This window comes from Hyalella azteca, unplaced genomic scaffold (assembly GCF_000764305.2).
Source record: "Hyalella azteca isolate HAZT.00-mixed unplaced genomic scaffold, Hazt_2.0.2 contig3573, whole genome shotgun sequence".
NCBI classification, from domain to species: domain Eukaryota; kingdom Metazoa; phylum Arthropoda; class Malacostraca; order Amphipoda; family Hyalellidae; genus Hyalella; species Hyalella azteca.
In genome coordinates, this window is record NW_025933818.1 from 20,065 (window position 1) to 44,607 (window position 24,543).

The following is a 24,543-nucleotide window of genomic DNA, read 5'->3' on the forward strand; positions in this document are numbered from 1 at the left end:
TCCTAACAGTTGAAATTTCTGTCGAAGGATATCTTTACATGGACGTCACAATGCTTGCTAGTTGATCTGCTGTGTCATTTCGCCCCGCACTTGTGTAGGAAAAAACATCATCATTCAGTATTGGAATAATTTATTACATTTTGATATTTTTTATAGCTGTATTTTATGCATAGTATGATTTTATATCTACGTGTCAATACACTTTTATATATCTGAACAATTTGACGCCATGTATAGTTTGCCCTGCAATATTTCCATTTCGTGTAAAGCTAAAAGCTGAACAACACCCTGAGTTTTTGCGTCTTCCTTCTAGCTATCAAATCTATTCACAAACAAGCTCTTTGGGTTCCTTCTTGCACGATATGCATTCCTTTTATGGTGGGCTCTTGCCCCCTGTTACTGATATCATTCACTTCAGCGTGAAATAATTTCCAGTTTTTGGTTATTAACAATTCGCTTCAGTGGGATGCTAGCTACTAGATGTACATCAAATCACTCGATCATGTAACCTTGACTTGCGTTCTAAATTCCGGTCAGATTGATATTTGACGACGGGTTTAGAATGATTTTTATGCTCTTACTCAAAGGCTATTTCCCCTTTCTATTTAACTTTTTTCGAACCTTTAAACATGACACCTCGTTTCTTGTTCAACTTTTATTGAATGCTGAAGACAGCAATGCCCTGAGAACTTGTCTCATCACACACTCACATTATTTGCACGTTTCTTCTTTCCCTGTGCTGGCAGTTGAATTTTTTATTGCGCATGTAAGATATTTTTTTTTCTTGGGCATCCTTAGCTCTTTTGTGCATGCCGCTTTTCTGCTTTTGAGCAAACCCGTAGCTGGACTGAGAATGTTTGTGACGTCGGAGAATTTTAGTAACAAATTGAAACTCGTTTACTTCCTTTGCACAAGATCTCATACGCTTGCCTTGTATAAGGTATTCGCTCCCCTCGATAGTTGAAATGTATGAAGATACGAGAGCGAGGACAATAAACGTGAACGGCTCCTTGTCCCTCTCGCTACTCTGATGTATGTAGTCGATAAGGCTAGGATATATCAGTTCACTAGCGATCATGTCTGAAGCGAGCTCACGGCGCAAGCATTCTTCCAAAAACGGTGTTTCGTTCTCTTAATTATCACGTTTTGATGAGTGAAGCAAGCAGTCCAAGTGCCGAGCGCTTGTTCGTGCTTGTGCTGTTTGCTTTCACTTTAATTTGTTCGCCTGCTGTTGTTATTGTGTGTTACTGGTGCCGTGTTTACAGTGCTGCTGTTTCGTAACCTCTGAAAACATGCACAAATCTTGTTCAAGAAATGTCAGGAATATTAAATTTCAAGTAATCAATTTGAAGTACCTAATTCATTTCCTGAGAACAAATGTGTTTAATGCAAATTGAAACAAATCTAAAATTTGTATTTAAAATCGAATCGTTGTACAAGACTCGTTACGATTACGATCGTTCGTTACGTCAGAAAGGAAAATAAAAAATTGGATGGCAACTCGAGTAAGACCTAAAAATCAATTGAGAAAAATGTCTACTTGAATTTACTCGAATTTTTCTGGCAAATGTCAATTGACGCCAGTACGTTCACCACCAAAAAAAAGCCTTTAATTTGGAAAAATGCTTAATTAAGTATGAGAATTAAACAATAGCACTGGAGAAGCACGGTGTCGAGTCACACGATACGAAACATGTGTTAGGTGCAAGACGAACGCGACAAAGAAGTGATGGGTGTGTTTCCCCCTCAGGGCTGAGCCGTGTGAGTGGTCAGCAGCCAGTGGGGGGACTCATCCGGCGTTTTCTGGAAGAATGCTTGCAGCTGCCGGCACCGGGGCCGTTGCTTAGCGCGTACACGGGTCTCGAGGGCACACCTCACTTCCAACTGCTGCGCTCCGTAGCCAAAGAGTGGAGTTACTGCCGCAACGCTACGCACAACTACACCACCATGGGAGGCAAGAGTAAACGACAACGCGCTACTTCACGACTTATTGAGACATTTGAGAACATTGATTCACTTCGCTCGCAGCTGTCACAACTCCAGCACAGAATTATCTTACTCGAGGTTGATAATCCAGGAACCTTGAAGAGAATTTGTAAAGCTGAAGCGGCCATAGCTCGTAAACAGCGCGAGCATCAGCAGCAGCAACAGACTTCGGGAGGTGAAGCGATGGCTGGGACTAGCAGCAGTGGCGCTGAGGCCTTTACACCTGAAGAAATGGACTGCAAGGACATCAAAGCCAGCGACAGAGAACTTTTCGATGCTGCCACGGAAGTGATGAAGCAATTACGAAAGCTATACTTCGACCAGTCCCGGCGTCTGGCCGTACGTATTAGTCAGCTTAAGAAGGGACGACAAGCCACGCAAGAACGCATGCAACGCCAGCAAACTCAGATGCAGCAGAGCTACGTTCAACAGACGCTTCAGCAACAGCAGCAACAACAACATCACCATCAGCAGCAGCAACAACAGCAACATCATCTCCAGCAGCAACACAATCTTCAACAACAGCAGATGCAACAAATGCAGCAACAGCTACAGCTGGCTCAAGAAGGTGTAATGTTACCACACCAGCTCTCTCTTCACCACCTGCACCAACCCTGGTCAGACTGATCAGCTGGCTACTAACTTTGAGGCGCTAGTATCCATGATACGAGAGAAGTGTTGCGACTGTAACAGCTTCTTCTATGTTGGAATAACTTGTGTCTTGGTGTAGGGAATCGCTTCTGACTACGGATGTTCTAACTTGCATCTCTGATTGCACTCTCATTGATTGACGGTCGATGTGACGAAATTTCAGGATTCATGTTTTCATAATCTGTGGATGTAAATTCAACAAAGGCATTCACAGTTTGTGATATTGATTTGGGCTGAGATATTTGCGAGGTAAATTTTCGAAGGTAGTTCGAAGTTGCGTGCTGTCGGCATAAAATTCTTCGACGAAATAATGCCAGAACTTATGTTGAGCCCAATATTGTCGGTGAAGACCTGCTTTGAAGCTTCTAATCAAACCGTGTCAAGCCACTAGTACAACTGTAATATAACGCGCTCTCTTCTGCACCTGTACAAGTTATGCAGTTTATTACATTCGAACTACATACCTCGATTTTGTAGTGTACAAACTTTCACTTCCTGGTGCTTAAACGCTCGTGCACGTCAGTCTCTTATCTGCTACTTGTAAGCGGATGTTTCAAGACTATTGGCATCAACGACTATGTATGGGATGATCTTAACGGACTATATATGATGACGATCTTATAAACGCTCATTATTGTTATCAACTGAATGACGCCTAACAGCGTTTCATCCCAATAATGCCATAGCATTTTGACGCTAGCAGTCGGGTCTCTTTTGCAGATTCAACTTATCAAACACTGCTGGATGGTAGGAATATAGCTATTATATGTTATTGGGAAGGTATTAGGCTATTGTATGCTGTTGTAATTACGCATGTTGTATCAGTATACACGTACAGCAAGTACACCCCCCTTGAGTTCAACATGTATTCTTTGAGAATCGCGCAAATGTACAAGCGCTAAGCACGTACAATACCAACAGGTACGTTGAATTGTGTTCGTCATTCAGTCAAGCGAAGTACCCTTTAGAAGATTCGTTATAATTAACTACTACCTCAGTTTGACCGTGACTTAACAAGACTTGTGTGCAGGTAAAACAATCTTATTAATAATAACGTATACGTTCGTATCTTGTTCTCTGTATATGCGATGCTTTAATTGTTCTCGCTGACCCCAAATGGAAGAAGTCATTCATGCAGCAGAACCACTGATCTATGTGTGAACAGGGTCGTTGTTTTTTGATGATGCAACACTAAACACTTTTCTTTTCATTTGAAATGTATTTCTGAATGCCTTAGCTACTTGGTTTCATTTGAAGTTTCAAGCATCACGAACGTCCTTTCTGTAGGAATTATTTTCCCCTGTAATGCTGTATTGTTAATTCCGATATCAGTGACTCCGCAGGCCGCATTCAATAATGCTTAGCTAATGAATTATTTCAAATTGTCGATGTATTTGTGTGGTATTGATGAATTATTGTTATATTGTGAGGTTAAGATTGTGTTCTGTTACCTCCACGCCAATTTGACGTTTGATGCTCTTCGTTGAATTGCAACAAGAAATTCCGAGCAGTTGAATGTAGTGCACTTCTTGCTTGTGTTAGTTAATATGATACGGGTAAACCAGACTGTTTTTGTGGGAAAAGGAAGGTCTGTCAGCTCCAAGCTTTACGCGTTTTCGGAAATATTAATGCCTTCGATTATTATCAGTTTCGAGCTCGAACTCAGTGCCATTTTTCTGTTGGAAATTTTAGTACAAAGTAGGAACTGGCTAAGGCTTGATATCCGTCAATCTTTCATCACTACGTCTTAATTTTGTTGGATAGATGAAATTGTTACTCCTATTTATATCAACACTGGATTTGCATTTCAATAGTTAGATATTAGAAGCGATCAATATGAATGTCATAGATCTGCTTGCACCTTTTTATTTCTTTGGTAAAACTCTTCTAAACTCTATACTTTTGTGATAGTTTATTTTTGTGTTGGGAAAAGCGATTGATGTTCAGCTTCTAATTGATTGAAGTATATTTAACAAAGTTATTCGAAACCTGTTCAAGTTAGGTATCATAGATATTAAATTCAGTGTATGTTATGTCTGTATGCGGCGAATTTAAGCAATGGTCACTGGAGGTTAACTTATCTCTTGCACTAGAAATTTTTTATTAGGTTGAATCCCCCTTAAATTTCTGAATATTTTGTACTCCTATCGAGTAGCAACCATTATGGTGGAACCTAAGTGTCGGGTGTAATTTTTACTGTGCTACGCGCAGACTAAATACCTCTTACGCCCTTCTCCTACATATTTCCACTCAAGAGCTATATTTGTCGTGGAGATAACGTCCTAAAATTCTTCCTACCTCAATTGACTAACACGTCATATATGCTTCAACTCTCATGCTCAGTTGATTGTCTCTTAGACCTATAACCACGATGTGAAGTGGCCTGTCACATGTTCTCCATTGTCGCAATACTGCTTAGCAAAATGACACACGTTCAGCTTGATAAAAATCCAAGTGATATTCCTTACATTTCGGAACTTTTTGTCCTCATCGGTATCGTTGGTCTACATAAATGCGTTAGAATTACAAGTTTGTCGTGTAATACTGCAAAATATGTTCGCATTCTTCCTATTGATAGCCTTTATTGATTTATTTTTAGAGGTTAGTTGAAAAACGAGTGTAAGAAATGCATGGAATTTTTGACAATTATCATATTGACGATTTGTCTAAGCTTATAGCATGAACAAATTGAAGTTTTCGGCACTCCATTCAATGGTGAAGTGGTTTGCCTTCATAGGGTTGATTATTTGCGTAATAATATATTACGGGATAAATAATGTTGAAGTATTCTATTTTAATTATCGCTCTGCGACATAACGGGTCATAGTGTACGGGTGCAGGTAGGAATGTCGTCCATGGCTGTTGTAGTGCAGGGAAATAGGCGTGCCAGGAGGGACCAGATGGCATCGATGTGAGCTCTTAGTGCCCTGCTATCGATGAAAGTATTGCGCTGCGTTTAAAATTAATCTTTACGCCAGAGCAATGAGGCTAAGTTCATTCAAAGTTATAGGCATTTTGCAAGCCTTACAATTTCATATAACTCTTCTCAGGGTGTTGTATGAATTATAAACCACGATCCAGATAACATTATGAGCGCCCGCTGCAACGCGACCGACTCTAGCTTACTGATGTCCAGGTTCTAAAGCGGAATGAATGGGAGTCGACATGGGAAGTTAAGAGGTTCTTCTGCACACCTGGGGAAGATAAATCTATACATGCCCATGGGCCATGTGTTTCGCTCAAGTTCAATAGCATTGTAAAGTAGGAAATACTTGTTGCTTGGTAATCTGTAAATCAGGGCATTGGGATGCATTTTGACGAACTTTGCACGGTTGCACCAGTTAGAGCGCTGCGCTGGTAAACATGTGGTCTGGTGGAGTACAATCCATAAAATGTAAATCAATATAATGCCGCCCTACGTGGCGCCGCCGGGAACTTGATGGGGCACACTGACGTCATAGTCGGAAACTGGAATGTGGTGCCGACTTTTGATCAAAAAATTGCCGTCGAGAGTTGTTTACCATTTTATGGCAGATTAGTCGTGGTTTTGACGTTTCGGTTTTGGGATTTTGATCGCAGCGCTTGGTGTGCAGTCTATTCTACCTCAGAAGAAATATGACATCTCAGGATCTCTTACCAGGATTGTTAATGTTCTCGTCTAGATTTTTTTTTATCACGGTTTCTTATAGTACTCATTTTACTGCGTACATCTGACCAATAGACCAATAAGTACTACTACGATAACTTACGGGGCATTGCATTCTAATTTGCCGTTGTTTTTTAAAGGATATTATAAACTGTTAGTTTTGGTACAGAGAGATTTAGCTTAATTGCGAAATATTGAATTACAATGTCGGTGCATAATGTTATTTTCAATAATGTGTCAATTTCTTCAGGGCTTTTCTATTAATTGTTTGAAGTCTCAACCAGTTGTTGATAAGATGTTGACGCTGTTAAGATAGTGAATAACGTGGCAGGTAATGCGTGCTTCAGGGCGAATACGTGCAGGTAATTAGTAATTAAGGCTATTATTGGACGGTATGTGGCGTTTAACGCCTATTATATCGATTACGAGTAAACCAGTGCAGGTAAAATAGGGATTAAATGCAACAATTTGCAGGTAACCTAGTTCTTAAGGACAACCGTCTGAAGGTAATAGATGCAAACGACGTGTAATAGCCAGTAAGTTAATTATACAGCTACTGAATGTTTTGGGATGTACTATAATAGTGTGTTGTGTGCAATTCTGCGTGTTACCTGAGTAAGTTTCTTTGTAGATGTAAGTATCAGTGAGATTCTTGTGTCTCTCATACGTGGGTGTGCGCGACCAACGGCTTGTTGCAGCTACTTCAATGCTCCTATCAAATTACTTCTCAGTTGCAAATTATTCGCTGGTGCAGCATGCGCCTATTCAGCTTAGCCATGTTACCCGCAAGTCAGACATCGGGGCAAAATGCAACATTTGGGCACGTTTGTGGTGGCCGGTGGAAAACGATATCGATTCGCGCGTCACATTGAAGTTAATGCGGGAACTTTGGCTTTCACCAACTGTCGGGCACCTCTTAGCCTACGGACGCATGGCCATGAACCTCGGCGCCACACCACGAGAAGCTTTCTTCTCTCTTCGAAGTTATACGATTTATCTTGTAGAGTTAAGATCTTCGTATACTGGGAGTTGTGCACAGCGGTAGGCTGGTGTAGTCTGTGTCTCTTCCTCTTGTACAAATTCATGTGTTGTTCTGTGTTCGCCTCTCGTGTCTGTATTTTGCGTCAAAATTTATTCAGAATTTTTGTCGGGAAAGCTCGATCGTTAGCTGACCAAAACGGGAAGCTATTTCTTGAGGATGCTCATGCTGCGAAGTTTAACATGCCTGAATTTGTGCCCAGAATTTTTACTAGATCAGATTAAATTTTATCTTAAAAGCCACAAAGCAAATAATTATTTTCATCTCTCAGATTGATATATTTGTGTCCGTCTTAATACTTTGATACTGTGAAGCTATGAGCCAAACACCTGCCTCATAATCCCGCGGCCGTCTTAGTTTTCTGGTGTAATTTCAGTCTCATATTTGCAATTTATTTAAAAGTTTGTCTGTAACATATTTGTATTGAAGAGTTTTTATCTGGCTATGTACAACTGACGTTGAAAAATCCCGTGCTCGGAAAGCGCTAATTCCGACAGTAGAACCTCTCTTGTTTATCAGCTCTGGGAATATAATATACACGATCATGAGCTTTTTCAGGCCGTTATTTGATCGCTGCTGTGTAAATACTTACCACTCAGGTATTATCATACAGTTCAATATCAATAATCTTTTTGTTTCGTTGTTACCGTTTCTATTATTTTTACGTTAGTCAATTAATTAGTTTTATTGGTTTAGTGTAAGTCAACCCATGCAACTTGGGCTTCGAATCACACTATCAGAAAGTGTTCGTCATGCCTTGGTCATCATTGTTCACAGCTGACAAGTTTCGTCTGATGTCTTTAATGAACTTGATGTACAGGTGAAGGCACGGGACTTGATTGTTGTGCTGAGAACAGAGGTTTCCATGTTGGAGTTAGTAAGGGGTTTGCTTGTTTCCTCCTATAAACTGGCATTCGAAAACCAGTAAACAACTGAAGAGGAGGAAATTACGTATTCGGAAACCGTATGATGATTGGAAAGATTCGCGAGCGAGTTTATTGTGCTGACTTTGATCTTGTAGTTCTGTTCAAATTGATCTACCTCATGACTTGATCTCTTGAGAACTTACGATTTCTTCTCTTGATTCAATATTTAGTGGCTTAAAATCTTTGTTGCTGAGCTTCCCAACCCTTATTGTCGCTCCCCCGTTTCCTTAAAGACCGCCCAGCTAATTTGAACGCAGTTATTGAACCATTAGATAACCATGTTGTCATAACATTCGGTATGAGATGTCGTCACGGGCTTGTGTCTTCGACTTCTCATCATGACCAAGTATGAATTTACGTCAACCACATTACCGAATCTGTCTTGGAATCTAGGGGGCAAACTACCAGTGTCCCAACCTATTGTGTGCAATACTATGGCGTCAAAACTCTAACGCTTATTTCACATGCAGGGTTATTTACGATAATAACATCTTATTCAAGATGCTGGAAGTTTTTTTTGTAATTTTGACCACGTCAAGACTGGCGATATAACCAGATTAATTAGTATTTCGCGCGTTTTCAAAACGATCTCTAACAAAATTGTCAGGTCCAGATACTTGTATGTTATGTTTTTCTTGTATCGGATATGTTGTTTTGTGTTTCAGTTTACGTACCAATTACTTGTCCACCTGGTCGACATGGCGGGTGTAGCACGTCTTGCTTCACTTCCTTGTTCTTTTTATAGTTTTCGCATCGTGTCTTCATTCAAGAGGATCTTTATTTGCAGGATTGCCGCCTTCAATTTGTTACGAATGCTTCTACTTACATATTGTTCTCTAGATATTACGGGTTGATTTATGACTTACGAAGGTTTATCGTAATCTTGTTAGGTATGACGTCTTGTAGAAGTAAACTTTATGGTGGTAGCTTTAGCTTGCCTAAGTATATATTACCTGTAATTCTTGCATTCCCTTGCTCTACTCTATCCTCTCTGTAACTATTATCGCTATTGTAGTTACTGTGCTCAATAATAAACCTCGAGGCACTTATTTTGAACTGTAGATACATCAGCTTCCTTTGTGTCACCGCACAAGTCGTTTGAATCTTCATCAGGCCGTCTCAGTTTCTTCCGTTCTAAATAAATGAACATTGAATTATTTTACACATTTGGAAAGATGCTAAGTGTATTGCTGAGCGAAAAGATTCACTGCATGTTGCAGTTGAAAATCCCTGTGAAGGATATAACATGCGGAAGGATATCTCTGTGAAGGATTCAAGGGGACTAATTTCTGTGGAGGATTCAAAGGGACTCTGTGACGGATTCTTGGTCTGTGCAAGTGTTGCGATTTAGCTGTGGAAGTTGGACGGATAAAATCACCAGAATTATTTGCTGTGACTAAATTTATAGCCGAATAATTTATTCATATCCTCAGGGGTGTCATTAGCAATGCTAATTTGCGGCATTTCTTTTTGCTGACCAGTTCTTTTTTCAACTCGTTTTTAAATTGAAAACAGATTTTCTGAATGAAATTGCAATTCTATTTCTGCCCATGGCTAACTTTATCTGACTTCGAGAATGTCCCCTTTTCAATTTAAATAAGATGACATGCTCGTTGACGACTTTCATAGTTGCGGCGAAGCGTTAGTGTGTCAAGTTCTATTCATAGTTCCATTTGATGTCTGAAAAATTTACCAATAATTGTTTCTTAAGGTGTAATAAGTAACTGTTAATGCTACGTAATGCGTTTCTTTTACCCTGCTTCTACTAGTACTGAGCGATTGTTTATTTGGAGCCCATTGTGTGTATATTATTGGATCAAACACTCGGAATAATTAATGGGTCGCACACGTCGAAATGTGGCACTTTCTTACCCATAGCACAGCAAGGACCTCGCCGCTTTGACAGGCAAAACTGAGGATGACCCACATTGGGGCTGAAATTGCATCGCTATCTGTAAATAATCTCATTTGTCTGAAGGAAGCTTAACTGGTATTCTGAAGGTATAATTTCTTTGGTTCACCTCGAGATTGTACAAGCATAAAGTATTTCTACGACCTTAAACTTGCACAGTTTATGTTCATAAGAGTAGATTGGATTCTTACCGTGAGGTAAGTAATTACTTCTAGTGTTCAACTGGGGAATTTTTTTCTTCATGGTATGGTGGTCTGCTCCTTAATATTATTTCTTTGCGGAATTTTGATAGTGTTGTACCTCGGGTGTTGATCACTACTAAGACTTGTCCGTGATGAACTGTTGCTCTTGATGTTCAAGTCCAGTCCGTGATGAACTGTTGCTCATGATGTTCCAGTCCGTGTTGATGAATAACTTCCCAGCCATACGAGGAAGTTTGCAAATCATTTCCAAGATGCTGCTTCGCTGGGGTTTTAGCATCGTTTCTTCTCGTGTAGAAATTTAATTTCTTACAAATGGTGTAATTAGAAAAGGTCGTAAATTTGTTTCGATTTTAAGATACTGTAATTTAAAAGGTTATTGATAACCACATTTGAAGTCCTGATAATTTGCTGTTAGTGGTCAACGACTGAAATTTAGCCAGAGTTAGAAGACGCCTCACCTATCACACGCCTCACTTAGCACACGCCTCACCTATAGCTATACACTATATACACTGTATACACCTCACCTATAGGTATACACTGTGCTCCGTAACTAATCTCTCAAGTTTGAATTTTTTGTCGTATTCATTGATTTCCTTGATCTTCATTGCCAGCTTCGGAGTTTGCCGAGCTTAATGTGAGCGTTGAAATGCTGGACAATAAGAATCTACAGAAAACTTCATTCCACTTCCAAATACATGCGGCACATTTTAATAATCAGATGTACACAATATGTAAAAGTTGAATCCATATATCTATATCAATGTTTCAAATGGATACAGTTAAATATAGAGACGTTTCAAAGTGGATCTCCTGGCGATTTCTTGTCCTATGAAGTGTTATTGTATAACTTGATGAATAACGGTATTCATTGAATAAACTATCGATGTTGAATGTTGACGTTCAACTACACTTCTGAAAATCTCTGTATTGTTGACAGATTCTCCAGGCAGCGGCAACGCCTCGGACGAGCTTTCCCAAGGTGGGTACTGAGTGCTGGGGGCACTGCGGGGGCGGTGTGATGGCTGTGCAGTGCAGCTGATGGCTGTACAATGCAGCTGATGGCTGTGCAGTGCAGCTGATGGCTGTACAGTGCAGCTGATGGCTGTAAGGTTGATTGTGTTGACTGTACGGTTGATTGTGCTGACTGTACGCTTTAATGTGTGGGCTGTGCAGCTATTTGTGTAGACTGTACGCTTGAATGTGTTGGCTGTACAGCTATTTTTGTTGACTGTACGCTTGAATGTGTTGGCTGTACAGCTATTTGTGTAGACTGTACGGTTGATTGTGTGGGCTGTGCAGCTATTTTTGTTGACTGTACGGTTGATTGTGTTGGCTGTACGGCTGTTTGTGTTGGCTGTACCTTAAAACAGCCAATTATCAGCTGTATGGAAGTGGCTGGCGTGCGTGTATTAGTACGTATGATAAATGCATTAAAATACATTTTATTTTTGCTAAAGGTTGGTGCTGCCGTGAGAGTTGCGCTGGATGCCTGCTGACTCCTAATTCGTTGAGCCAAGCTAAATGGCCTTGTTGGGAACAATATGAAATCCCAGTTTTGTACAGGCGTATGCTATTGACGTTGCTGGTTTGAAGCACGAGTGTCTTCCAATGCAAAAAGAACGAGATCGAGATGCTTGACTTTGGCTCGTGTGAACTACGGTGGTGAACGGATGGACGGGGAATCGACTGCTGAGTTTTTGATCATAGAGCGTATAGTGATTGGAATAAACTGTGCTCTACGATTTCGGAAAAGTTTTTCCGAATCAGGGGAAAGAATCTTCAGGGCATCTTCGGTTTATAAATAGAATCCAAATATCGTCTTGATTGCCATAATTAAGCAATTGACTTGCAATTTTTATTTATGGCTAGCGATAGCTGATCGTCAAAGAATGATTGTGTAAAGTAATGGTAAGGACCCCAGTTTATGATGATGTATAAGCTGCCTTCTTGCTACCTTGCCAGTGATATCGTACTACTTAGAAACGTTTCTTTTTATGCATTTTTCGGGATATTTGTCTTGGTTCTTACATAGTTTCTTCACTCCAATAACTTTTTGTGATGAAGGATACTTTTAATTCTATCTGCCTTGAGAGTTTTGTGCAGCAGCTTCCTTGAGAACCTCAGCTAACTGTCAGCGTGGCATTCCTTACTTGTTTTCTTGTTTTATTGCAGGCAATTTCTCTCATTTTCTCTGTGGTATTACACTGTTAGAAAAATCACCGTTAAACGGCATTACCGGCATTTCAGTAACCAGCCGGCACGGGAAAGTAAACACCGTATTGCCGTTTTTATTCTAATTTTACACTAGGAACCAGAGTATCCTCTGAAAAAAAAACTGCAAAACGGTTTAATTTCACTGGGCGGCTAGTCACTGGAATGCCGGTAAGACCGTTTTTTTCACTGTTTTTGCGAACAGTGTACATTATTCTTCCAGGACTCCTAATATTTCCCTGGATCTTTATTATATGCATCCGTTATCGCTGTCACTGAGCCGTGACCACGCGTCTCGCTACAAACATTTTGCGCTGCAACGCATTCTTCAGTATTGGCCGACGTCGTTATTTGCTCTCGAGCTCAGATTTTGCACTGCCTACGCTGCTGATTTTACCCGCTAGTATTATTTTCAAGCACGATTCGCAGAATAGTGAGCGGAAAGCCTGAAAGTTGAGCTGCATTGATGTTCGTACGAAAGAACTCTGTAATCGTCGCTAGGTACGGTACATATTTATACGCTGCGTTGAAGTTTGACCGTATATATCGTACGAAAGAACTCTAGGTACATATTTATATGCGTGATGTGGGAACGGTATGAGAAATATGAGCTCAGTGAAAATCGTTGTTTTTTTATTAAACTATTACGAAAGAAAATTAGTAGTATTGAAGAATTAAAGTACTGCGACCTGTAATGGAAGCGCCGTAAATGCTGGAAACCTCTGAGAATGTGCCTGACTTCGGAGAAATTTTTATCTTATACGTACTAGAAATGTTATTTGTGAAGCATTTTTAAAAGTTGATTCTAGTACAAGGTAATTGAGATTTGTCGGCAATGGACGGTGGACGGCACATTTTACTATCCATTTTTAATTTATGAAAACCTGTACTTTTATTAAAACGCTAGGTTATCAATTCTTATGATACCTTGTTGCACAGTCGTCCAATAATTAGCAAATATAATTATGTACAGGTCAGTTTTCCTAACACCTGGCAAGATTACGACCTCCTCGAAGTTGTCCAAAGATGGCGGTAGCCGATCTTGTTTATTTATTCAACGCCATAACATTTAACTCGCTTGTTTTTTTTGTCAGTATTGTGTTTGTGTAAAGTTCGTATCTCAAGTAGGTACACCCTAATTTCTATCACTCCCTGCACACAATCATATCCCGCACGTAATATCGTCAAATCAAAGGAACAACCAGTCAGGAAAAGGGACCGTGAAACTAAAATTCTGTCGTATGTTCCTGAACATTTTATAATTGCGGAATTGCTAAGTAGACGTCGAAATTTTTACATAGAACCGTTTCGGTATCAAATCAACGGAGTGTTCTTATAAGGTCGTATACTCCTCTTACCGCTACTCTTATTAGTGGTTGTCCCGAGGCGATATTGTGGACGCGTTGTTGTGCTCTTTTTCTTCTGCTGTTAGCGTAGCGTGTGTCGGGACTGCGGCCGGCGCTGCACAAGGTTGGTTGGCACGCCCTATCGGCTTTACTGGTTTTCTTTGCTTCATTATTGCTCGTTATCTCTCAGTTACCAGAATCTTCTCATTGAGTTGAGCTTCATAATTGCTCGTTATCTCTCAGTTACTAGAATCTTCTCATTGAGTTGAGCTTCGTTATTGCTCGTTATCTCTCAATTACTAGAATCTTCTCTTCGAGTTGAGCTTCGTTATTTTTCGATATCCTCTCAGTTTTATCTCTGAATTACCAGAATATTTAGTGGTTGAGTATAAATGTTCGAGCACCTGCCGTCATAAAATGTGCGAGTCAAATCTAACTGTAAAAACTGAAGCGCATTATTTTGATCTCAAGACATTTTCAACAAATTTTCTGTTTCAAAACTTGTGATTGCTTCTGTGTCCAGTTTTAGATATGTTATCATTGCATTTTCGAAATTTTTGTTCCTTTCTGTTTCAAGTTACGGTTTTTGTTCCTATCTTTTTTTTCTGTGTATTTTCGACTAATTATTTGCTTTGTATTCGCTGTGGTACCGTTGGTCGTTGTTAAAAGTGCGCAATTTCACGATTAGTAAGGCTTAACTCACAGATCTGAAATGAATTTTGAATTGGTTTAAAACTTACCAAATCATTGAACTGCGCCATTTTAAGTTCAATACAGATGAATTTTAAGTTCCACGATTATATCTTGCGGTGAAGCAAGTCTTGCAAAATTTCACTTTTTTTAGAATTATGTTCATGCCAAAGTTTTGTTAGCCAAAGATCAGTTTATTTTGTATTAATTTGCGTTTAATTTAACGTTTCCTTTTTCAGTTTTTTCAGCCCCGCCTGTCTCTACTAAGAATGTTTTTGCACTGTTATATGCTCAATACATTTACTGCCTTTATTTTTAAATGTTTAAGCCCGTATCCTAAGATTTTTTTGCTTGAGAATGAGATCTTCTGAGTAGTACCAGCATACAAGTCCTTTACATGTTAGTAGGTATTCATATTTTAGAGTAACAGTACTGAGTGCATAATGAACCTGTCACATTTGATTATATTCCTGGAGATGAGCTGAAAAATACACATGCGATATATCATTACTCCCTTTAATGCTCCTATTTGTTGGTTGGTTGAATTTTTGATACTCGTGTATGTTTCAGGAGGCATGTCACTCCGCCTGATGAGTGGAGGTATGATGATGGCAGTGCCTCCTCTGCACCTGCTCAGGCATCCCATGAACCTCAGCCAAAGTGTCATCTGCGACACTCCCCCATCCCGCTTCAGCACAAAGCGAAAATCGCCTTCAATGGCTGTGCGTAGATCTTCTCCACCTCAGTACATGCCTCATCACCGTGCCCCGCAACACCCAACACCCCCGCCACCATCACATTCGTCCACCTACACCCCAAACACCAACCACACATCTCTACCATCCTACACGCACTCACTACCCTCAACGCGCCGCTCCTTGCCCAATCACAAAACTCCGCGCTACCGCAAGTCACCCGTGCTCAGTTCATCAAAAGTGACGCCAACCAACCGCAAGTCTCCTCTTGAGTCACCCAAAAGTTGGGGACCTTCGCCCAACTCTCCTCCAGGCAAGCTACGACAATGTTACTCTTCTCCTGAGCTCATGACCACCAGCTCCCCGGACGAGAACAAGCTGCCGCAAAACTCAGCATCGCACGCGCACTTGGCGGGCGCGTCACCGCTCACGTGCGACATCTGCCAGAAGACGTTCACTTCGCGCAGTAATCTGAACAAGCACATGCGTGTGCAGCACAGCGGCGAGGAGTACTCATGCAACCTGTGCCAAAGGACCTTCAAAAACCGTTACTACATCAAGGAACACACATCACTCTGTGCCAACGCCAGCCTGAAGAAAGAGGCAGCGGCAGCTGCTGCTGCGTCTGCGGTAGCCGGAGTCATCTCGTCATCGCAGTGTCCTGCTTCCTCGTCGATGATTAACAGCAACTCCTCCATGTCGGCTATGACACCGCCGGCACATCCGACCGCCATGATGCCCGCCCCTGGATTGCACGCTGCTTCTGGAACGCCTTTGGATTTTTACAAATTTGAGACTCCCGAAAACGAACTTCTGACTCCCGACTCGAGGTTGCAAGTCCCTGGTTTGCCAGCCGCGTCGAAAGCGTCGCTAGATTTCCATAAATTTGAGCCTCCAGAGTACGACGACGAGCAGCCCACTGACCTGGCTATCCACGGCCGCACTAAACGGACGACCAGCCCCAAACAAGCTCATTGACGCTCTTATTAAACGTCTGTCATGTCATGGTCGATATGAAACGCTTTGACATAATTGTCTTGGTCCAGCGCTGGAATCATAAAACCTTTTGTCGCAAAAATGGATTACTGTAGTATCCGTTTTGACTCATTTCATTGACTACAAAGACATTTTTTGTGATAGATAAATCCATGCCACTCTATTCAATTGTTGATGGACATGAGCTTGTTACGTTAAAGCAAAACGAACTGAAATGAGATTATACGTTGATACTCAGATGGTGGTTAGCACTGCTGTACGTAAACCCGCTAACTACTTCCAGCCATTTTATTTGATGATAATACGGAATCACATTTGATGACTGACCCACAAGGGATGTTTGCGTGAAGCATTTCATTGCACATTCCAAATCTTATAGTGAAAAATAATTTAATCTTCAATGGTGCTCAGAAGGCAATTCAATTCAGTCGTAATTCCCATCTCAGGCTTCTTTGTACTTCATCAAAAGTTATCACTTCATGTGTATTGTAAAGGGACCAATTCTAAACTCTCTTCCATGTGTATATCCGCAAGATTACACACGCTGAGTAATTTTGCTGCATACAAATGAAAATAGTGGCGCTCCTATGGTATGAATGATCAGAAGCTGCTCTTTCAAATGTAAGTCTTTCTGGAAATTTGGGTGTGGAGACCCTCCATTAACACTTTTCATGCAACTTGTTGGCACCAAATTGATCTAACATGGAATTTGAATAACACGTAATACCGTTTTTCTTGAATGTTTTCGACGATCCATTAAAAATTGATTTTTGGGAATTCTAAATAAGGCCTGCGTGTTTCAAGTTTGACCACTAACTAAGCCAGCGATCTTTAATCTGCGTCGACTTTAAATTATTAATTTGTGTACTTCTTTATTAGAGTTAATTTTCTACCTAGTCTTCATTCTATTCGATGCATCAGTTTTACATTGAGAAGATCGAGACTGAAAGGAACGCTATGATCTGTACACGTGAGAGTTTTTGGCCGAGTGTGTTGATGATGGTGGCGCCTGAGACTCAGTACTGCATTTTTGGGCGTTCTTGACTGAAATGAAGTTGGCGGCAACGCGCTGTGCTCTATTATTTTTTTTTTTTTTGCATTAGTGAAGTAAGAATGACTGAAAGTTACCATCTCTTCTATATCTATGTATCGTATCTTATATTTGTGTCAAACATTAATTTTCCACAAGCATGTTACCATAATGTCTTATTAGCTGTAGTTTTTGACTGAGACGTGTGTTCCGTTTATAAGGAATGCCGTCTCTACCGCTCCTCTTCATCTAGGATGCTTTTAGATAAATAACTGTTGTGTGTAATTTGCCCTTCTCTGTCCTGAAGCTAAACAATTATTCGTTGATCTCCGCGTAAAGACAAAGTCTTCTGACTGCTATACTTTTTTTTCTTTGTTGTTATTGTTGCTGCTTGTTCGTGGGCGTTTGGTCTTTTAATTTCTCCCTTGAGTTCATATGCACCTCGATGGTTATTTATGCCAGTTGGGAGGACCACTCTCTATGTTATGTTACCAATTAGCTTGTTAAGTTGTGTCGTAGTTACCGTCATCAGCATTGTTACCGTCAAGTTAACCCGTTAGTCCTTCTTAAAGACGTTCGTTGTCGTTAGATGAGTGAGCTTCGTACTCCAGCCCTTAGACCGCTCTCGTGGGAGCTTCTGACTTCTAAAGAAGTTGTATGCATACCGTCGTGTGAATGCCGATCCACCGTCTATTCAAGTGCCTTGTGACGTTGCCTTGTCATCATAAGCTAGGTTATCGTGTTCTACTTTTGCACTGGTTAGGATTGGTTGGAGAGTCATGATAAATGTGAATTAAGGTGAAAATTTATGTTACTTATGGCCTTTTAAATGATAGTGTTCCAATTAATGGTTGGTAATCTGCTCATTATGCCTTGAAAGAAAAGCTTTGCTTTCAGGTCTCAAACTATTGGTGCTCTTCATGCATAGCATTATTAGGTAAATTTTCCAAAAGACATTAGTTTAAGGACCCTTTATTGGTTGCTTATTTGGCGTCCACATAGTTACCAATATTGTAAAGCTTAAGAGGGCCTTCTCAGTTAGACTAGTGAAGGTGTAGTTAGTGTCAGGGATCGGAGCCACGCCATGAAGGTGCGTGGCCGCTGTTGTTGCGGAACAATACTCCGCTGGCTTCCTTTATGCTGGAGTTGTTCGCTAACGAGTGCGCTGTAGTCTTCACCTGTTCATTTCTCTTTGGTCGTGTCACGAGCTGCTCACTGATCATGGCAGCGTTATTTGTTACGTCTGTGTTGCGATGTGATGTATTCGGTACTACATTAGTGAGGTGGTGATTTATCTAAGATTTGCCATGGTATGTCACTGTTACTGCTTCATGGCACACGTAGGATCATGATGAGAGCATTGCCGGTGCCCGGCAACGAATTGGGTTTTGTGTCGTCTGTCCGTGCTACTAAGGATCTTATTTTGTATGTTTGTGGTGTTTTTCTGTGCGATTTTTTTACTTTGTTGTGTACGTTTGTCTGTTTATCTTGCCTATGTGCGGGTAATGATTTATTGTGGAATCTGTGTGTGATTTATTTCCAGATACTCGGCTAAATTTTCCATTTTGGATTTTGACTTTTGAATCGGGTTTTTGTGGGCGTCTGTGTGGTGCGCAATCCGTCATAACGTATTGACGTCTTCTGAGCTGACTGCTCACCACACCTTCGTGAGATGACACTTACGTACATATTTATTCCCACTCAGTGATTCTGATCAAACTTATTGTCGCAATCATGTGCTCCTACACTTTCTACAATAATGCTTGCATTGCGGTTTACTGAGCCCTACCGTAGTTTCTCTACATGTACGAGTTCTCATCAAGAGGCTTGAGTGTGGCGTGAATTGGATACTTTCACTCGCATGGCCATTGGCCCAAGGTTTTCTTTGTTGCTCCATGAAGGGAAGCGTACCTAGTAAGTGTAATGCGGTAGCTTCAACTGCAAGTGCGTGGTATTATTGCCTGGCGTACTGTTCTGTGTGTGTTTCCTGTTCTTGGACTGATGTTCTTGTGCTGATAAGAACGTCTCAAACTGGCTGGTGTAGCCAGGATTGTTTGACTGCCTCATGTAGGCTAATCGCTTGGACATCTTCTTTCTCTTTCGTTGTTCTACGTAAGCATTCAAGTCTCTTCTCGTTCTATCATTTTTTATGTTAAATTTGACAAAATTAATCTTGCTTGTAAATAATTTGTAAGCGCAACCGATCTCTTCACATTTTCTCTTCCTGATCTGTCAGATGCATGACTTCTTTTTTAGTGTAATGTTGAAATTGAACCAAAAGGCGGCCATGAAATGAGTTATTTATTTGATAACACAAATAATCACATGGTTGCCCGTTTTTGCCATTAATTTGTGCGTTCACTAATTCCATTATGAAATTAATCGTTCTAGCGAGAAACCTTTTTTTTTTTCATCGGTGAGCATTTCTCAGGCTGAATTGGTCAAGCCTTGAAGTGATATTAAGTCGATCCTTGACATCAAATCAGCAAGTATGGCGCAATCTTAGCAAAATTCTCCCGATTAGTAAAATTTATAATAAGTGCTTTATCTCGGATTGATTCACAAAGGTTTTTCACGTGTTTAACTAAACTTTGCGAGCTTTAAAAATTAAATGACGTGATTTGAATATAATACTCAAATATAGGGCGGATTTAGTTGCTAATTATTTGTTCGTTGCTCTCAGAACGCTTTGTTGAAATTTATCAGAATTAAGCCCCCTGACATTAACCATATCCGGTCACTCCACCGAACCCATGGGTTCATTTCTTACAGTTCGAAAATATTTTATTAGAGAAATAAAAAAGCACACGCATAACTTCACAGTCCTCGGTCATGCACTGCTGTATCTGCAGTTATAGCGCACTCTCATTGGGAAGTTTAATAGAATTTTGACCACCCTATTGAATGGACTGCATAAACTCTAGTGTTACTTGCTCCTTCTTTTTCTGTTATACCCTTCGTCTTCCAGAACTGTCACTCATTTTAATTAACTTCTTGAATTCTGTCCATATCAACTTGTGTCTTTCCATTGTGTACTCATATTTTTGCATGAATTCAATGAGATTATTTTCTTTTCTTCGCATTTGTAGTGGTGTTGTCTGTATGGAACTCTGCATGTATTTACTGAAGTGAATGAAAGTCTGTTTAGCGTGTCAAATATTATTGCTGTATTTAGTGTACATGTTTACGAGACAAACTTATCCAGCTGTGATATTCTCCCCAAAGAGCCTTCATAAATTAGTGTTTCTTGTGCCCGCGATTGAATTAATTTGTGAATTCCCTTCCAGATTAGCCGCTCTACGTAAGTATGTTGTATATGTAGACGTCTTGGTACAGTTCTCGTCAAGGCTGTTGGCCGACTTGATTTCCGCGTCCGGGTTCAAAGTTTATTCTTTATGCGGATGCGCATCGACGCTTCTTATTTCTTGAGGATTCCAATAAACCTTGGTGATTGGTCCGTAATCCAAACTTCTCTTATCTTACATTTCATTTCTTGCACGTAATAATGATCGTAAAACCCGAATAATTTGGGGTTTGAACGGCAGAACTTACTATCGTTCAACTGCTGCCTCAAATGAAGCGCGTGGGAAGAAGTCTTGAGTTCCACTTGAATGGCGCTGAAGTTTTGAAGACTTTATCTGGCTTGTACTCCTAACAGGGTCGATAAATCAGTCGCCGAACTGAATATTTCCTTCAAAACTAGACAAAAATTTAAAATTTGGCACAGATCTTACTTCTTGCGTTCAGTGAAATTGAAAGCCTGCCTGTGCTTCCCTCTGTTCGACTCGTATTTCTACTATGAAAATGTCTTCAAAATGTAATGTTAATTATATAATTATTTGGATCTGTCTTCAGACTGAGGTGCCATTCCTGATGGGATCACGATCTTTAAGCGTTAATCTCGAGATTTTCTTTATTGGATTAGTCTTTTTTAGCCTTCGCTAATATACTTCAACTTCTGGAGTAACGAACTATCAAAATTTTATTTTTTTTTCTGTGGACAGCCCTGCCTCATTTGAGCTTAAGTTTCTATGTTCTTATTTCTTCAATACGATTTTTCATCTGGTCTGCAATTAAAGTTCAAATTCAAAGTTCAAAACGGAATTCTTGACGAAGCTTTTACATCATGAATATTCAAATCTCGAAAATGATTCCTTTTGAAGTGATGATTCTTCGCCGGAATATCCGCCTTGTCCTAAACGGTGCTTCTAATATAAACAAAAACAATCGACAGTCCTTCTCTACCTCTGATGAAAGTCATACATTGCTACCAATGTTTTGCATCCATAACATTTTTGTTTAGTGCTGAGTGGCACCAATTGTATCGAAGCGACTTAATTATCATCCGTTTGCTATAGTTTGTCTTGGGTATGACTGCTTGTGTGCGATTTTGCGTATGTCTGATCTGTGTCTATGCTTAGGCTTGTACGACTTACTCTTTGTGACCAAGAGTTATGTAATAAGTTAATTAAGCCCGAATATCGATTTCTTATCGTCGAATTTCCTTTTCATTTGAAAGAAACCTTTTGTTTAGGTAGCGATGCAAGCATTGTGCGTGCTTACAACGGCGATATTATATAAATTATAGAAAGCATTTTTTTTTTCTGTGCTTCTTCTTTTGACGATTGCTTGGTGACTCGAAGGCCCTCTGCTTGTGCAACCCCTGCTCGCGGTCTCCTGTCTTCGTGGTCAATATCAGTAGATATTTCAGCGTCAGCATTAGCCCACGAAATTCGTTTGAAGCAATTTTTTGAACTACAAATTTTCTGCTTCAATTATTTTTAAACTTTCCCTGCATTTTTTTGCTTTTTAATTTTTTGTTAACTCGTAATCCAATCAAAGTAATGAAACTGATACTTCTTCACAAAGGCATTTTTGTTGGCAATTATACCCCCTACTCATAACCATTCGTCAAATAATTCGTGTAGTTTTCAGTAATTCAGTAATTTTTCAGTCATTAACATCAATTTTTATGAAATGTCATCCAGTTTTTTTAGCACTTCCAAATCTGATGATCATTTTTGAATTACTAAGTTTCATTAAAATATTATTGGCCTGTAGGATCCAATTGTATTCTTTTGAGGCCAACGGCTTGTTTAATCTCTGTTAGTCTGATGTGAATTTGTCTTAACGCTGTGTCTGCCAAGTAGAATGAAGTGTGATGTTTTTACACGTTAACCTTCATATTTCCCAACAAAATGAGGCCATCGATCTCGTCTCGGAGACTGCAATGCTTGGTTCACATTGGGCTTAATTGTCTGATTCGCCAATCCAGTTACTAATGTTGAAGCACGCGGACGAGTCGTGCGAGTGTTGTACTTGCAGAAGGCGTGGAGTCGTCCAAGCATGAAAACCTACCTTTTTTCATCTTTTCAAAAGTTTCGGTGTCATGTGCTCTACTGCTTGTAATCAATTTCCAACCTGCATCATAAAGGATATTCATGCTTGTAATTTATTTATCCTTGGTTTTTTCTACAAAGAACTTCATTCAGGATTTCGATTTACAACATCTTATTGGTGTCTAAAGGTGCGCGGGCAACGTGAAACATTTACTCCTGAACACCAGATCGATCCTTGGCCATGAGGTGTCGACGAATTTGTTCGAATTCGACGTCTTTTTTCCGCACCAGCGTCACTACTTGTACTTTTGTACGAGTCAGATTCCCTGAAATTATTCCAGTTTCACTTCCTGCAAAAGAAGCTGTCTTTCTTAGACGGCCTGCTTGGAGTGAATTGCCCTGTTTGCCCATGTTCAATACACAAAGCATTTGTGCCTTGCAGGTTTCAGCCGAGTGTTGTAGGTGAGTACAACTTCTAAACTTCTTTCTAATAACGCTCGGTGAAAGTCTCGTACTCAACTGTTGCGGCGCATTTATAATTCGCGGTATTTTTTCAATTTCAAATTTGCCTCAGGGTCGCATTTTCATAAAATTTCGTTTTGCGATTGCTGGCAATCGGCTGTAGTAGATTCCGAGATGTATTGTCCAATATAATCGACTGTCCCGTCTTATGTTCTATTATATTGTGCCCAATCAATTAGACGATTACTTGCTTGCATTACAGAGTTAGCGCTGCCTGTATGCTCTCTTTCAAATGAAGATGAAAAAATTCGGTGTTGAGGAAATTGTACCAATTTTAGACAATGGACAGAATTCGTCGCACTGGTTGCCTGCTGCGGTTGGAGACCGCGTGATCAATATCAGGTTCTGGAAGTCCTCCATCGGCAGCGTGGTTGTGGACGTTCATTTCTAGATGAAGTGGAAACTGAAATGGCTAGAGCTTTTATTGCATACCAATTACCAACGTTCCTTCTTCGTTATCCTTTAGCTGAAAAGTAACCTGCATGATGCATCTCATTCCGGCCCCGAGAAAAAAAAATTTGGATTTCACTACGTCAGCCGGCAAGGCTTCTCCGTCTCTTGTTCTTGCCACAGCGGTCGTATTTTTATACATCGATTGCTTGTAGAAATGACTCAATCCAAAGCATCATTGTTTCGGGAAAATGATTGACCCCTTCTCTTGTAAGCTACCAATCAAGACCGACATATAGAACAGCTTTGTGCGGCTGGCCAAGTGGTTTTCTTACAGCAAAGTGGCTACGGTAATAAGAGTTGGAGTGTGTTGGTAATTTTAAAATGCGCTGAAAAGAAGACACCTTAATTGTAGGATATGGTGTCCTTGACGGTCCTGCCACTCGTTTTGGAATATTTTTTAAATTCCTTATTATTCCTAAAACGCTGTAGCAAATCAGTATTTTTTTTTGTAAATGGAATTAACCTCGTGAATCATTTAGACCATGATGGTTCAAATATTGCTTTTTGGGGATTTTTTTGCAACCATTTTCGTTATTCATTCTACTGTTAGTAACCTTCATTAAGTCGTCTGTACCATTTAAAATCAATCTCGTTCTCGCATTGGTTAAGTTTGTTGTAATCGTTCTAAAAGTTGAATTATGATGCAAAACAGAGTCACCCAAGTAACGCGGCATTCGTCGTAGCCTGTCCGAGTAAATTTTACTGAATCCCCGGCAGATCCATTCTAACAAGAGTCCTGAAATAATACGTGCCGGGATTATACGTTTCTTTCCACGAAGTATGAACAACAGTTTCCATGGCGCTAACTTGTAGACCCGTTAGTGCAGAATGATGCATTTATTTGCATTCAATCATCCAAGACGCCGGAACCGTTGTAAAACGTTTCGCGACACCC

At 40.2% G+C, this 24,543-nt stretch overlaps 1 protein-coding gene across 5 annotated transcripts in view; it reads left to right on the plus strand.

Annotated features, from left to right (window-relative positions):
- Window positions 1-24,543, plus strand: part of LOC108667423 (protein abrupt) — a 44,602-nt gene that overhangs the window by 11,388 nt on the left and 8,671 nt on the right. For 3 of the 5 annotated variants that reach the window (XM_047879664.1, XM_047879662.1, XM_047879663.1), the window contains exon 5: window positions 11,304-11,345. In XM_047879664.1, coding sequence (XP_047735620.1) covers window positions 11,304-11,345 — 42 coding nt within the window. Of the gene's footprint in view, window positions 1-1,750; window positions 9,985-11,303; window positions 11,346-15,183; window positions 22,779-24,543 lie in introns of those variants that run through there. The other 2 variants (XM_018154446.2, XM_018154447.2) reach the window with 2 other exon arrangements.